The sequence below is a fragment of the Rutilus rutilus genome (assembly GCF_951802725.1).
Source record: "Rutilus rutilus genome assembly, chromosome: 18".
Lineage (NCBI taxonomy): Eukaryota > Metazoa > Chordata > Actinopteri > Cypriniformes > Leuciscidae > Rutilus > Rutilus rutilus.
The window spans coordinates 21,216,938-21,234,358 of record NC_140231.1 but is presented as its reverse complement, the minus strand read 5'-3'; the positions used below and the strand labels follow the sequence as shown (position 1 = coordinate 21,234,358).

Below are 17,421 nucleotides of genomic sequence, written 5' to 3'. Positions count from 1 at the left end.
TAGACATAAATGGAAGATTTGAAATGGGAAAATTTAGTTTAATCGTTTACACGACAGCATTTTTAACTAAAAACCGAAAACTTTTTATGCAATTTGGGCGTTCATTTTCACGACAACAACGTTTTGGAGACCTAAAAACGCAAACTTTTGAAAACGTTTTTCAAAGTGCATGAATTAGTGAAAGCGATGACATCATGCACATGCGTATTATGTGTTCAGTCTATAGGAGCGTAGTGTTTCTTTACAAAGTGACATCGCCAACTACTGGTCTGACAGCAGAATACAGCGTTTCTAGTTTTCGCAGATCCGTGTGAACGGGATCGTTTTGACAATGGAAAACGCAAAGGAAAACCATTTCCATTTTTAGTACATCATTGTCGTGTAAACATACCCTTAGTTGTTTGCTAAAGGCCATGAGAAGTAAAAGTGTGTATGTATGCACATACAGTATACACCATTTAAAAGTTTGGGTTCTGTAAAATTTTCATTTTTAAGTTTCACGACTCGCCAAATACAGTAAAACAGTAATATTGTGAAATATTATTACACTTTAAATGAACAATTTCAATATATTATATACATTTTTCCTGAGATGGCAAAGCTGAATTTTCAGCATCATTACTCCAGTCTTTAGTGTCACATGATCCTTCAGAAATCATTCGAATATGCTGATTTGCTGCTCAAAAAAACATTTATTATTACAACAGTTGTGCTGCTTAGTATTTGTGTGGAAACAGTGACAATTTATTTCAGGATACTTTGATGAAGAGAAAGGAAAAGAGAACAGCATTTATTTGAAATAGAATGTTTTTGTAACAGTATCTTTACTGTCACTTTTGATCACTTTTTGTTTTTTAATAATTATATATCTATATATTTGTTTTTGATGTTAACATGAAATCTATAGCTGTGGTCTTTGATGGGGTGTCCATAGCTAATTATTAATTATATTTTACTCATATTTAATTTTTCTAAAGTTTTCATAATTTTGCTAAAAGATCATGTGCGATAAACAAAAATATAATATTAAGTCATAAGTTGAGCCAAAGTTTAGCTAAAATGTTTCATCGTCCCTCCCACAAAATGTATTAAGTAAAATTAAAATGTTATGTGCCAATATTTCTCATCAATAATGATTACTTTAATGATTTTGCAATGCAAGTATCATAGCGTAAATCATAAAATGCAATCCTCAATTCTTTACAAAATGTCCTTGGCCTTCAAAATGCTGAAGATGATAAAAATGTTAGGAATGATAATAATCTTAGGCTGTGTGCATTATCATGAAAATTATTTTTATAAAACCCATTTAGAAACATGCTAATTCCATACAGCTTTTTACAAGACACTTAAAAATGACATAATCGGCTAGAACACGCTCAGTAACTTTGAAAGTGAAAAGCTGCGTTTAGCCACAAGAGCTGGTAGAATATTCAGCAACAAGTCTTTCCACGTTTCCAGTTGTTTTTCTCCTCATGGTTTCAGACTGTTTTAAGCGGGCTCTGCCATTACAAAGGCAATTACCCACAGACTCGTTTTGCATAAGTATAGATGACATCATTGCGGCTCTTGATCAAAACAAAAGCACATGGTTGTGACCGTGGAATATTCATCGTTTGGAAATTTTATGATCTGCGTAAAACAACACAGGCATTTTAAATACACCACTATTTATTTTCCCGTCTTTTATTTGTGCGTTTCTATTATTTGTGTGTGTTTTTCACACCAGGCAAATGAATTACTTCATTGATGTTTTGACCTTTTTGATTTTTGAAGGCCAGTACTCTGAATGTCTACGCTCAGTGGTTTGCCGTCTCGTCCTAGCAAAATACTTCGTTTTATGCACCAATAGGCTATAATGGGTGGATCCTTATGATTTGCTTTGTTACAATGATGTTTTGAGGAATTATTCACCATTTTATTACTTTTAAGTGGCTCTAGACAAATAGTGATGTTTAGTTTGCATGAGTAGTCTCTTATTATTATTATTTTAGTGTGGTGCAAAGCCCCTGCCCAGTATCACAGTCACCAGCTCAGTCACCCTCAGCACTACACTTCCCAGTATCCTTCATGCTCACCACCTGCACACACTCCTCAATCATCTGCACCTGCAAGCCGTCACACTCATCAGCACTCCCTATATCAGCAGTCAACCTCCTCACCATTGATGTCTGGTCTTGTCTACACATAAGGCTTGTTCAACTTCATGCAGCGCTGTGCAGAGCGATAGGCAGCTGACTAGAAGCAGTGCATGCTGGTTAGATATTTTGTCTGACTTGAGACGGTGCCGACACCGCGTGACGTATGCCATCAAAGTACCGTGAGAGCGGTCACCAGCTCAGTCACCCTCAGCACTACACTTCCCAGTATCCTTCATGCTCACCACCTGCACACACTCCTCAATCATCTGCACCTGCAAGCCGTCACACTCATCAGCACTCCCTATATCAGCAGTCAACCTCCTCACCATTGATGTCTGGTCTTGTCTACACATAAGGCTTGTTCAACTTCATGCAGCGCTGTGCAGAGCGATAGGCAGCTGACTAGAAGCAGTGCATGCTGGTTAGATATTTTGTCTGACTTGAGACGGTGCCGACACCGCGTGACGTATGCCATCAAAGTACCGTGAGAGCGGTTCGAGAGCAGCCGGCTGATTCATTCTGCGCAGCTTCTCCAGAGCGGCTGCACAAGCTCTGATGACGACACTGCTGTTCCGCGATTGGCCGGATTCACCGCATGAAAACGATCACGTGTTTCGTGTTTATTCTAAAACCTTCAGGTCCACTAATGCTCACAAATCAGTTTTTTATAACAGTAAAACCTCTTTTCATGTAGTCGTGATATTATATTGTCATGTTTATCAAAATAAAAAATAACTGATAAAAAATGTAGACCCCACTTTGTACAAACAGACGCTGTATTAAGCAATAGGCCTGCCTACATATAGTATTGAATGAAAATGTCTCTGAAATGTCTCTTTGACAAATATTGCATTTTATTTCACTTCAGCGTCACTACGGGAAGCAGAAAGTGTCTGACTTCACGTCTCCATTTTCAGCTCCTCCCTGCCTGCAAGCGGCAACTCCTGCCGATCGGTTACATCCAGCCGCAGTAGATGTCGAACACACCTATAGACACTCACCTGATCTACTCGCCTGATCCACTCACCTGTGTTCGCCATCACATTGTTCCAGTCGCCAGTATCTGTCATCTGTCTTCAGTCTGCAACGACTCTCCTCCCCATCATCTGCTACCCGTTCAGACATTTGTAAAGACATCAAGAGTACCATTACTCATCCAGTTAAGTTAACTACAAACTATCTGACTGCAGTTATACTCCCCATTGTCACTCTCCAACTCGCGCTTCCTGTTCCTGCAAATAAACATCTGCATTCCGCTACTTATCTGTGTTGTCTCCAGTGTCTGTGACAGAAGACCAGACCACTTTATACTGAGAGCAATGAGCGTTCTCTTCAATCCTATTAACCCCGCTGATTGGCTTATCTCCCATTTCCAAGATGGCCACCGGATCAAGGACTATGTAGAGGAGTTTCTCGAGCTTTCTCATCAGGTAACCTGGAACGATGACACCCTTAAGACCGCTGTGGGTGAGTGGTTCTTCCCTTACAATTGGTGAGGTTGATGAAGACACAACCACCACTCAGCCACAGTCACCCTTGTCCACTTTAGCCAAGATGCCCGCCACGCCCAAGTCTTCAGCCAAGATGGCCACCACACCCGAGTCTTCAGCCAGTGTGCCAGCCATAGAGTCTGTTCCCATGAGAGAAGTTCATCAGTCTGTTCCTGTGAGGGAAAAGTCCCCAAGCTCAGCCTAGTGCTTGTTTCAGTCTCCGAGCTCAGCCCAAAGCCTGCTCCAGAATCCTCGCCAGCCCATGAACCTATATAGCTCCTTCCAAGTTTTTTTTTTTTTTTTTTTGCTGTATGTCCCCGGGCATAGTGGCCAAGCCTGACTTCCTTGGCAAGGTCACAAAGGCCGATCCGCCATGGCTTCCTGAGCTGCCAGCGCCTACCTGGGTTGCTGGTGCCATCCTGGATGTATCCCTATCACCTGACACCGCTCCAGGACGCCCATCCTACCACCCTGGATGGAATCCATTTTGAGCAAGGTTGCGCACTACACTTCCCAGTATCCTTCATGCTCACCACCTGCACACACTCCTCAATCATCTGCGCCTGCAAGCCGTCACCCTTGTTTTCACTCATCAGAATTCCCTATATCAGCTGTCAATCTCCTCACCAGTGATGTCTGGTATCATCTACACATAAACGCTCACCTGATCTACTGTACCTGATCTACTCAACTCACCTGATCTACTCACCTTGTTCCAGTCTCCAGTAACCGTCTTCTGTCGCAACGACTCTACTCCATGTCTGCTACACGTTCAGTTGTCTGGAAAGACATCAAGAGTACTATTACACATCGAGCTAAGTTAACTACAACTATCTGGCTGCAAATTCCTGCAAATAAACGTCTGTATTCCGCCACTTACCTGTGTTGTTTCCTTCTGTATCTGTGACACCCAGTTATGTGGTGTTTTTTTTAAAGTCTTTTAAGTCCTATTTTGCTGTACATTATTCAGTAAACCGTTTAATATTCACTATTTAAATTCACTTAACGGTTTACATTTTGTAATATATTTAGAAATAGTAATAATATTTTAATTGTATTTCCTGCATTTGGTGACAGAACTATATTTTGCTAAGTCACTGACACAGCTTACCCCACATCTGCCATTTTGGGGGTAAAAAGTTAATTTAATAATTCATAGCTAATTTGATGTTAATTTAATAAATGTCATTAGCAAAATAAATTCAGCAACATGTTTATATATCTTGACCATGTTTCCGTCACATGATAACAAGTTTGCTCTAAATATGTTTTAAGATTAATAAGGGCAGCAAAAAACACCACTAAAGAGGAGGTTTGATTTGAACATGGGCTGGTATATTTAGCTAGTACATTTTGTTCAACTCTGTTGGATTTAAATATGTTGAAAATTTTAGTTTTTTTCAAATGCTTGATCACCTAAAATAGTTAATTCCTGTGTATGTCAAAAATGATCTAAGAGGATGTTTCTGAAGGAAAAATCATCATTGGTTCTCAGATTTATCCCCTCTGAAATTTAGTCCCCTGATGATATTATTATATCCAAATTAATAATAAACACTGGGCTCGTTTAATTGCTTTAACATCCCTGCTTGTTCCAGTGTTTCGTGTGCTATAACTATAAGGATTTAGAGTTACACTTAGTCTCTTTTGTGAGGGACTGCAACAGAATCTGTCCTTGTGCAACATGAGCAAATATGGAGCGTGAAGTGAGGTTTTTGTCTGAAAGCTACAGCCTTGATGCCCGCATGAAGTATTTTCATGCTGCATTTTTCCCACTTTGTTCATTATCAGACTGATGATTGGCGATGCAGAAAAGGTGTCAGAAAACGCATATCTCTCTGCTTCTGTTTCCATAGAGACTTCTCTAATGGCCACCATCCAGCAAACCTTATCTGTCAATCACAGCCTTTCATATTTTCCATATTCTAGCCTACACATTTTTTCCCTCAAACGTTTCGGAGGTATGTCTGGAATGTGACGTTCTCCCAAACGAGGAACATTTGGGCGGCTTAGCGCTATATAGCCACGCGGTTTAAGTCCGCTCTCTGCTCATGCGGAGGGCTTTGAGTTGAGCTTTCTGAATCCGCTCAGTAGCAGCCGGACTCACGTTTCGCTCGGTGTGACTGAAATTTTTTTTTCGGTTTGTGAGAGGAACTTTGGACCTTTGGCTCAGTCAGAACCAGGTGCCACAAAAGCTTGTGGGTTTCCAAGAAATAATAATGCAGGACTGTGTCCAAAACTTTTTCAGAAAGATATGTACGTTAACAAGAAGTTTGAAGGTAAACTTCACACTCTGAACTCAGCGTTCAGATTCAGCCAAGGTCGAATCAAACCCTCCACACAGCTGTGAAACACAAAGCCAAGAAATAAAACCAAACCATATGAGAGAATGTTTTATTGCGACTCTTCAATTTAATAAGGAGTGTGATTCAGGAATGAGCGTTCTCTTGCTGATATTTCTTTTAATAGAAGCTGAGATGAAGGTGGTCACATGTTTTATGGTCCTATCTTAGATTAAGGACATTGTTGCTATTGCTATTCCTATAAAAATTCCCATTAGATTTTGGTCTGGTTAATGGCTCAATAGAGAGAAATTAAATTTGATGTGGCCCTGCACCCTGACATCGCTTTTATTCAGAGATGGACAGACCTGTCTCAACACATTTTTTAAAACGCATTCACCCTGGGACTGCAGCCATTTTGAAGCTAACTCTGCCTTGTGATGAATTTGACACTGCAGAAAAGGCCTTAAATATTGAATAACTGTTAATTTCTGCCATTAAGATCTCAGACACTTGGACTGGGTTAACAGGAGCAAGGGGTTAATGTGTCTGATTGATTTTACAATGTACTTTACAAGCCTTTCCTGCTTGCCGGAGCAGTTTTTATTTCAGATTGATCCCAGACATGGCAGTTTTAGCAACCTATATAAATAATGGTGGGCAAACCTCCTTGCCATGTTTAAAAGAGGGCATTTATTTGTTATTATTACTAATTAGCTTGCAGTTTTAAACTAATTGACTATATATAACAAATCATAAAATGTGCTGGAATATTGCTGTAATCTTGGATTGACTTTCACCATTGAGCATCTGTCTAAATTGTTAGACAGTCAAAAATACACTCACCTAAAGGATTATTAGGAACACCATACTAATACTGTGTTTGACCCCCTTTCGCCTTCAGAACTGCCTTAATTCTACGTGGCATTGATTCAACAAGGTGCTGAAAGCATTCTTTAGAAATGTTGGCCCATATTGATAGGATAGCATCTTGCAGTTGATGGAGATTTGTGGGATGCACATCCAGGGCACGAAGCTCCCGTTCCACCACATCCCAAAGATGCTCTATTGGGTTGAGATCTGGTGACTGTGGGGGCCATTTTAGTACAGTGAACTCATTGTCATGTTCAAGAGACCAATTTGAAATGATTCGAGCTTTGTGACATGGTGCATTATCCTGCTGGAAGTAGCCATCAGAGGATGGGTACATGGTGGTCATAAAGGGATGGACATGGTCAGAAACAATGCTCAGGTAGGCCTCATTTAAACGATGCCCAATTGGCACTAAGGGGCCTAAAGTGTGCCAAGAAAACATCCCCCAAACCATTACACCACCACCACCAGCCTGCACAGTGGTAACAAGGCATGATGGATCCATGTTCTCATTCTGTTTACGCCAAATTCTGACTCTACCATATGAATGTCTCAACAGAAATCGAGACTCATCAGACCAGGCAACATTTTTCCAGTCTTCAACTGTCCAATTTTGGTGAGCTCGTGCAAATTGTAGCCTCTTTTTCCTATTTGTAGTGGAGATGAGTGGTACCCGGTGGGGTCTTCTGCTGTTGTAGCCCATCTGCCTCAAGGTTGTGCGTGTTGTGGCTTCACAAATGCTTTGCTGCATACCTCGGTTGTAACGAGTGGTTATTTCATTCAGTCAAAGTTGCTCTTCTATCAGCTTGAATCAGTCGGCCCATTCTCCTCTGACCTCTAGCATCAACAAGGCATTTTCGCCCACAGGACTGCCGCATACTGGATGTTTTTCCCTTTTCACACCATTCTTTGTAAACCCTAGAAATGGTTGTGCGTGAAAATCCCAGTAACTGAGCAGATTGTGAAATACTCAGACCGGCCCGTCTGGCACCAACAACCATGCCACGCTAAAAATTGCTTAAATCACCTTTCTTTCCCATTCTGACATTCAGTTTGGAGTTCAGGAGATTGTCTTGACCAGGACCACACCCCAAATGCATTGAAGCAACTGCCATGTGATTGGTTGATTAGATAATTGCATTAATGAGAAATTGAACAGGTGTTCCTAATAATCCTTTAGGTGAGTGTATAATCTTTTCCTCACCCTAATGTCTTTCCAAAGTTTTCAAATTTTCTTTATTCCATATCAATGTTGCTATTTTTAACAAAAACTTAAAAAAATTTTGGTAATTAAAATGTAAATTTTTTAAATTTTAGATGAAAAACTTAGCTTGAAAACCCTTGATCACCATTAACTTTTATTCTATGGAAAATAGTTTGAACATCCTGCTAAACATCTTCTTTTTGTTTTCCATGCAAGAAAGTCACACAGGTTTGGAACAACAAGAGGGTGAGTAAATGATGACAGAATAAAAATGTTTGGGTGAACTATCCCTTTAAAGATATCCAGCCTTAAAGACCACTTATTAATTTAATTGTTGCTCTGAAAACTGTTAAATGAAATGAGTTTGTAAAAAATAATTAGATAATCACTGGTAGCAATAGGCAGCAACCTGAACACATTTTATTTTTACCGTTTCTCTTGTGAAGTCTAAATGAGGTTCGGACTGAGCATTTGAGAAAGGTATCCACTATAATCCACTGCTAAAGATGATGTTTCCATGTTTGGTCAAAACTGCACCACTTTCACTCTCAGCTGCACCAAATCCTTGTGTTTCAGGTTAATGTCAGGTCAGGCTATGCGCTGGTCATCAGAATAATGGATAGGGTCTTGCATGCATATCTATTTTAAATAGTTTGCCCCATGGTTTTAAAAAATGTTAACAGGGAGTCACATTGATTTTTTTTAACGCTCTGTATTTCTGGGCCTGTCACTTTTTTCCCCAAGACATTTCACATTTTTTGTCTCATTTCTTAATTGTGAGCATTAATATGTTGTTTATTTTAGATTTGAAAGTGCTGTTAAGTTCAATTGTAGTTTGTACAGGGGCCCAGAGGTTTGTCCTCCTGGTATCCGTGTGAAAAAATAGTTTTGACATTTATGTTTTTCTTGTTTTAAGGTCAATGGCAGTCCAGAGGGTTTGTACCGCTGGTGTCCATGTGAACATATAGATCCAATTTGTCAGGGATGATTATTTAAACATAAAAGTGCAACAGATTTGGCCGGGCAGAATTTCAGTATGGCCTCTTTTGTAATTTTCAATGACGGTATTGAAAATATTTAGTTTTGTATCATTTCTTTCCCATGCAGAATGTGCACGGATTACTCAAGGCCTGATAGATTCTAACAAGAAATCCATATCCTCTTATGATTTGATTTGTTACAGATGTTTGGGATGTTTTTTAAATGATCATACTACGGTGTGGTTATGTTTGATTTGGAAATCAAAAGGAAGGTTTGTTTGGTTAGATATATCAGTACACATTCCCTGGACCTTTCTTATTTTTTGACCACCCGTACTGCCTGTTTTATCTTTAGCAAAGTTCACAGTTAGAACAATGCGGTTTGCTGTGAAAGTAAACTTGTGTGCTCAGTTTCAAGTCACACTTTGATACAAATCATTATTATTGTATGCCAAAAAGATTATTAAAAACTAAAAACCATGAAATTACTTACACCGGTGAGAAAGCGCAGAAGAAAGAATCAGGGATAATGTTAAACGTCTGATTTATATGTCAGGCACAGTTACAGACTAATTACTACATTCAGACTTAATTACTTTAAAAGCAGAAGGTTGAGAGATGTTAACGGATGTTCCTCTTCTCTGGCACTAATTGGTTTGTGCAGTTACTTATTGGATTTAATTTGCCAATATACAATTCCCAATCAATATCTACAAATAGAGGAGAGTGTTGCTCAGTTAATGTACAGTCAGCCGGTCATTATCACAGAATAAACCCTGCTGGGGCAATTAGGATGCAGAAGAGGAACAGAGGACATGAAATATTAGTTCCGCTGAGAATAGTAAGGTTTGAATTTAGGTACAGTCACATTAGCAAGTGAGCAAGAAAAGGACCATTGTTAATAGTGAAGGTATGAAGTCACTTTCAAACCAAATTCGTGTGACCAACTTGAACATCAGCTGTATCTGCGTGGGAACTTTTTCGCCCTCACGCAAAACTCCCAGTTGTGCGAATTCCAATTGGAATGACTGGATTTCGCCTTTGAAATTAGCTGTGTTGCTCAGCTAATTTCAAGAGCGAAATCCAGAGGTGCATGGAATTATCAAGGGCGAAATTAAGGTGCATGCCCAATAGTGGCAAAACTCCGCTCAGTGCCGCTGGCAATGCTATAACGCCTCCGCTTTGGATTGTGTCTATGGCGAGTGTGTACCTCTGTGTATGGGGTGCTTAATGTATCACTGCACTATTAACAATGGACCTTCTTTGCCTGCAAAATTCCTTCGAAGTTTTGCTAAAGTGACTGCGGGATTAGAAGAGCAGAAATATCAGATGACCAATCAGAATTGAAAATTCCAGTGAGCCGCCTAAATACATGTGTATTTTTCTCCACCTGTCTTTTATCTTCTCTTCTCCACCCTCATCTTTCTTTTCTCTTCTTATCTGGGAATGTTGAAAGATTTTTCTATAGCTTATAGCTAAGGATAGAACCAAGAAGAGGACAGAGCTCAGTCAAAGAAGAAAGCCTTGAGACAGAGAGGCCGCTTTTTTTTTCTTTGCTTTTTTTACAAAAGTTTTTACAAAGTTTTCAAAGCCTGGCTGCTGTGTTGTAGGAATCTGTTTTGGCATATGGGGAGAATTATTGGACATTAGGAGTATAATGTAGCTCATAAAAAGGGAAACTCATCTGAACTGGATTACTGATCTTATCAATCTCAGTCTTATTATAGAACAGCTCATGAGAACGGCATGAAAAAAGGTTTCAAGACATGCCCGTTGACCTAAAGGGTTCATTGCTTCTTTTGGGACATTAAAGGGTTAGTTCACCCAAAAATGAAAATTCTGTCATTAATTACTAATTACTTTTGGAAAAAAAATGTATTCTCGTCAGAAAGCTCTCGGATTTCATCAAAAAATAGCTTTATTTGTCTTACTGGTTTGGAACGACATGAGGGAATTTTTTGGGTGAACTAACCCTTTAATAATAGTTAAATTTTTTAAGGGTTATTTTTAAACAGAACTTCTTAAAGTTTGACCATCTCGTCAGCAATATAACTTAATAAGTCAATGTATGTCTTGACAATTTCCCAGAACTTTATGCATTTGAAGACCTTAGCAATGTTCATATTTTAACACATAACCCACCCTGGTATGCAACATTGTGTACAACTGACAAATAACAATCCTGCTGCATAATGTTAAAAGGCATTCTATGAGTAAAAGTTAAGAAGGTTTTAATATTTGACAGTTGATTTGATAAGAATAATTTGATCAGATTTCGCTCTGACATTCAAGGTTAATCTCATTTTCTTGGGCATCATAAACAAACACATTTACTTCATTTACAAAGCAAATGTATCACTGAGGAAAAATATTTCCACTCTATTGAAATTGATTGGCGTATTGCATTGTAGAACCTTGTACCAAACCATGTGATCATGATCGAATACCAGTCTCACATTATTCAGATAATATAGTGCTTTTGTTGGCAAAGTCTATGAAAGAACAGATAATTTGCCCAAAAATGAAAATTCTGTCATTATTTACTCAACGTCATGTTTTTCAAAACCCAATCACAAGTTGGATTGATTTGGTTCAAGTAAAACTCAGTGATCCAGTCACAGCGATTCTCAAGGTAAGAAGAAAAATATTGTAAATAATGACTTAAAAATGTCATGTCTGTGTCTTTCTTAGCTAATTCCTTATTGCCTCAGAAGACTTGAAATATATTGTAGCAGTCGGATGGACCACTTTTATGGAATTTCATGGTGCATTTCCTTATTGGAACTGGACTGATGTGTTTGCTATTGTATGAAATTATTGATTTGTCTTATTGTTTTCCATGAAAAATAAAACTAGCATTGGGACATGAGGGTGAGTACCTAATGACAGAATTTTCCTTTTTGTGTGAACTATCCCTCCAAAGTTTGCATTGACTTGTGTTATATGCTGAGAGGTCAAATCTCAAAGGTCCCATTTTAAGAAGGAAGCAAAGCTGGTTGGAGAGATGAGAAAGTGATTAGGAACTTAGTGAGTTTGTGGCTTGTGTGACAGTCAGGCTGAGAATTCCTCAGTCTTACCCTGCCGACCCTCAGCCAAGATTCGCTCGAGTGAAACTCACAAGTCAATCACTCTATACTCCCCTAGCATATTTGAACCCAAAACACATTCTTTCAGCTGTTTCGCTCCACCAAACAGCTGTTATTGTGCTGTATCATGGTTAAATGAACAACATGCTGAGGACAGAACCCTGTGGAGCCCTGTTCATGCAAGACAAACGGGATGTGACACTCATGCTGTCCATGCTGAAGAGTTTTTTTGTATAGTGCTCTGCTTAAATGCATGATAATGTATGGATGTGCAGAGAGTGCAAAGTTTCATCCTGGGAAGATCTGCAGTGAGCTCAGGTTCACTGAAACCTGCTGTAGTCGTGAGATAATGCAGATCAAGTGCTAGTTTTAGAGTTTCTGTCCCACATTCTGCTTCTCCATGATGATGGTTTCTTTTTTATCACTGAGCAACAGCTACAGTCATTCAAATGGAGACGTAGGAACAACTTGAAAGTGGAAGGGACACATAGGTCACAAGGCCTGTGAATATAAAGAGATGTAGCATTCGCCAACCAGTGCCAGAATTTTTTATTTTTTTTTTAGCTTTTAGTTGTGGTCTGATTACTGAAAATGCTAATTGCAGTTTCAAATGTTGATGTCTGCAACTTCAAGGGCTTTACAAACCAGGTGTCAATATAGAATATACAGTGCAATGCATAAGTGAATACACCCATGCTAAAGTTGACTAAAAAGAGGAATAAAAAATCATATTTTGGAAATTGAACTTAATGCCTTCATTTAAAAAATTAGCAAAAATCCCTATGTTAAATTCCCATAGAGGCAGGCAGATTTTTATTTTTAAGTATTTAAAAAAAAAAATTTTTAGGATACTATGCATCCTGATAAAGTTCCCTTGGCCTTTGGAATTAAAATAGCCCCACATCATCACATAGCCTTCACCATACCTAGAGATTGGCATGGGGTACTTTTCATAAGATCATCTCTCAATGCAAATCAAACCAGCTATTAGGCTAACTGAAATAAAATCATGCCAATCTCTAGGTATGGTGAAGGCTATGTGATGATGGGGGGCTATTTTAATTCCAAAGGCCAAGGGAACTTTATCAGGATGCATAGTATCCTAAAAAAAATTTTTTTTAAATACTTAAAAATAAAAATCTGCCTGCCTCTATGGGAATTTAACATAGGGGTGTACTCACTTATGCACCATGTATTTTAAGGAAGAACATTTATTTATTTACGATACATTATTCATTCACAAAGAAAATTGGTGTCCTTAAAGGGATAGTTCACTTTGAAATTAATTTTTGATATGTTTTAGCTTACCTCAAGGGCATCCAAGATGTAGGTGTCTTTGTTTCCGCAGTAGTTTCAATTTTGATATTTTTAGGTCAAACGTTCTTGTCTGTCAGTCATATAATGCAGGTCGATGGTCACTGTCTCAAAACACAAGCACAGAGTCCAAATTAAAACAATTCCCCATCGTCCAAATTAACAATTCCCCATCGTAAGTACACATTGATGGCCTAAGACACGAAACGAGCGGTTTGTGTGAGAAAACGAACAGTATTTATATCGTTGTTATCTCTTGAACACAGCACACGTCCAAATGATCTGACGGCGCGGGCGGGTATAGATATATATATAGATGTCGCCTTGGCTACGGTTTCGTTCCAATGAACTGCAGTAGCGAAGGCGACATCTAGTGTATACATCTATACCCACTAGATGTTGCTTGGCTACGGTTTCGTTCCAATGAACTGCAGTAGCCAAGGCGACATCTATTTATATATTTATACCGGCCGCGCCGTCAGATCATTTGGACGTGTGCTGTGTTCAAGAGATAACAACGATATAAATACTGTTCGTTTTCTCACACAAACCGCTCGTTTCGTGTCTTAGGCCATCAATGTGTACTTACGATGGGGAATTGTTAATTTGGACGATGGGGAATTGTTTTAATTTGGACTCTGTGCTTGTGTTTTGAGACAGTGACCATCGACCTGCATTATATGACTGACAGACAAGAACGGTTTGACCTAAAAATATCAAAATTGAAACTACTGCGGAAAAAAAGACACCTACATCTTGGATGCCCTTGAGGTAAGCTAAAACATACCAAAATTTTATTTCAAAGTGAACTATCCCTTTAAAGGTTGGATTTTTCCTAATTTTTTTAATTAAGGCATTAAGTTCAATTTCCAAAATATGATTTTTTATTCCTCTTTTTAGTCAACTTTAGCATGGGTGTATTCACTTATGCATTGCACTGTATATATATGTGGACTGTATACAACATAAGTCAAGATGTAATACTTATGAATAAAAGTAAATAAAATACTTTTATTCAGCCAAGTACACATTAAATTAATCAAAAGTGATTCTAAAGACATTTATAGTGTTACAAAAGTAAAGACTTAATAAGTGCTATTTTTTTTTTTTCTTTCTTTGTATTCATCAAAGAACAGCATTTCTTGATGTTTCTTGAAATGTTTCTTGAGCAGCAAATCAACATTAGAATGATTTCTGAAGGATCATGTGACACTGAAGACTGGAGTAATGATGCTGAAAATTCAGCTTTGCAATCAGAAATAAATTATATTTTAAAATAAATTCAAATTCTATTCATTTATAAGTTATTTTAAAATATTTAAAATGTAAAAATAAATTAACCTCATTGGTTAAATATAAACATAATTTTAAATATATTCAAATAGAAACCAGTTATTTTAAATTGTAATAATAGTTCACAGTATTACTTTTTGACTGTATTTTTTATTGATATTTTTGAGGAGACTTATTTTTGGTCAAGAGACTAACATAAAAAAAAATCTAGTATCTTCCAGATTAGCAAAAGATTAAAAAAAAAAAAAAAAATCAAGGTAAATCGACTGCTGTTAGGAGTTCTGGATGAAGAATTTTTTCTTTTAATTAATATTTAGTCATCTAAATGGCAACTGTAACTCAAGCATTGTGAAAGTTTTATTTTTGGCTCTCCTAATGGATTAATGGATGTGCACCATAATTGAGCAAAAATTCTTCACCAAGGTTTAATTATTTTTAATGAATGTTTAAATTTGATTGACACACCTGGTTGGCTTGACATTTTTTATTAGGAGAGATACTTTTTGGAAACCATACTTTCTCTAAATCTAAAACAAATATAAGAGCAGCTAAAACGTATTGGACCCATTAAAGGATTAGTTCACTTCACAGGACATTAAAATGTCCTGATAATTTACTCACCCCCATGTCATCCAAGATGTTCATGTCTTTCTTTCTTCAGTCGACAAGAAATTAAGGTTTTTGAGGAAAACATTTCAGGATTTTTCTCCATATAGTGGACTTCAATGGGGTACAACAAGGGTACAACGGTTTGAAGGTCCAAATAGCAGTTTCAATACAGCTTCAGAGGGCTCTACACGAGCCCAGCCGAGGAATAAGGGTCTTATCTAGCGAAAGGATCGGTCATTTTCCACACACACACACACACACACACACACACAAAAATGATAGGCGTACTTTTTCACAATAAATGCTCGTCTTGCACTAGCACTGAGATGCGCCACGCATTACGTACTCATGTTGTAAGGTCACGCGTGACACCGACTTACAAAGCGACCGTGCAAAGATTGTTTAAGTAAAAAATGTATCAAATAAAAGGTAAAACAAGATGTCAGACGATTTTGAATTTGGAGGAGAAAATTTAATTACGTTTTTCGCCTATACCCTTACCTTTTTTTAACCGGACCATGCGTGACCTTTCACCGTAATTACTTAATAAGGTTTTTTTTTTTTTTTTTTTTTTTTGAAAATGACCGATCGTTTCGCTAGACAAGACCATTATTCCTCGGCTGGGATCATGTAGAGCCCTTTGAAGCTGCATTGAAACTGCAATTGGACCTTCAAAACGTTGTACCCTTGCAACGTTCCCTAATTTAAACCCACTATATGGAGATAAATCCTGGAATGTTTTCCTCAACATCCTTAATTTCTTTTTGAATGAAGAAAGAAAGACATGAACATCTTGGATGATGTGGGGGTGAGTCAATAATAAGGACATTTTATTTCTGAGGTGACCTAATCCTTTAAGGTTTCCTGTGTATTTTAGCTCAAGAACAACTTTTTTCCCTGAAGAGTTCAATCATAACAGGGGCATTTAGAAATTGTATGTCCAAAGCCAGTCCATAAGGCTCTATATTACTATATATGTACAAAGAATCTGATGCTGAGGTTAGGATTTTTCTGGTCTGATCCATCTTGACTTTCATTACTTTTGATTTGTATTTTTGGTTTTTCTCATTTTCCTGTTCACATCTGTTTTTATTCACTGTCCACTGACATTAGCATATTCTTTTTGCACTGAACTGCATTGTCTTCTTCTCCAAGAAAGCTTCTTTGCCAACCAAGCAGAATCTAAATGTGTATATATTCTTTTATCTTCAGATTGTCATTTCTTCAAAGCCGAAGATACAGCAACAATTCCAACCGATTTCTGTCGAGTGAGGTGGAATCACAGGAGTCTGTCGGTGCATCATAGCCAAGAGTTCAAAAGCCTACAAAATGTTGTTTGATGAGAACATACAGACAACTGCCTACATAGGAAATATGTGTCAAATCAAGAGACTTCATTGCAGTTAGCTTTTTGATGGGTTTTCGCATTCAGAATCAGAAAGAGCTTTATTGCCAAGTGTGTTTGCACCCACAAGGAATTTTTCTTGGTACTGAAGCTTCCAGTGCACATATACAAATACAAATACAACAAGAACATAGTAATACAAATTCTAAGAATGAAAATATATAAAAAATAAATAAAAATAGTATAAAAGTAAAAAAGTAGGGTCACAGTTGGGTTTAGTCTGAATAAACATTTACAGATTATGAACATATTTACAGTATTTTGAGTAGTATGAATAATATAAATATCACCTGAATTGGAGAATATTACACTAGACATTCCGTGATGTATGACAAATCAAAGATTGTTTATAGGCCTATTTGGCAGAACTTGTACAGTGTGATGATGATGTTAGCATGCAGATGTTTTATCAGACGAAAGCAAACAGATAATAGGCCCAGGCATTTAAAGTTTGAAACAAAAAGGTAAAAGTAAAGAAAACTGCTCGTACAGATATTTCGTCATCCCCTTGAATATTTTTCACGCTATATGGGGTTGTCAGCTTACTGCTCATTTATGTAGTTCTCATCTTTCAAATTAGGAGCAATCCCAGACAACAACATAGTGTCTGCCCAGATCCGGCCCACATCTGGTACGCGTGCGGATTCCATGTGTACCAGATGTGAGCCGGATCTGGGCAGACAATATGTTGCTGTCTGGGATATGTCTGCTTTGGCTGTAAAGGCTAACAATGACAAATATATA

The 17,421-nt window shown here is 37.9% G+C and overlaps 1 protein-coding gene across 3 annotated transcripts in view; it reads left to right on the top strand.

Annotated features, from left to right (window-relative positions):
• LOC311277178 (5-hydroxytryptamine receptor 4) overlaps positions 1-16,702 on the top strand; it is a 31,175-nt gene extending 14,473 nt beyond the window's left edge. For 2 of the 3 annotated variants that reach the window (XM_084387367.1, XM_084387368.1), the window contains one exon: positions 3,010-4,505. In XM_084387367.1, the coding sequence (XP_084243493.1) occupies positions 3,010-3,115 (106 nt within the window). In that variant the 3' untranslated portion in view covers positions 3,116-4,505. Of the gene's footprint in view, positions 1-3,009; positions 4,506-16,484 lie in introns of those variants that run through there. The other variant, XM_084387369.1, reaches the window with a different exon arrangement.
• Positions 16,703-17,421: the final 719 nt, after the last annotated feature.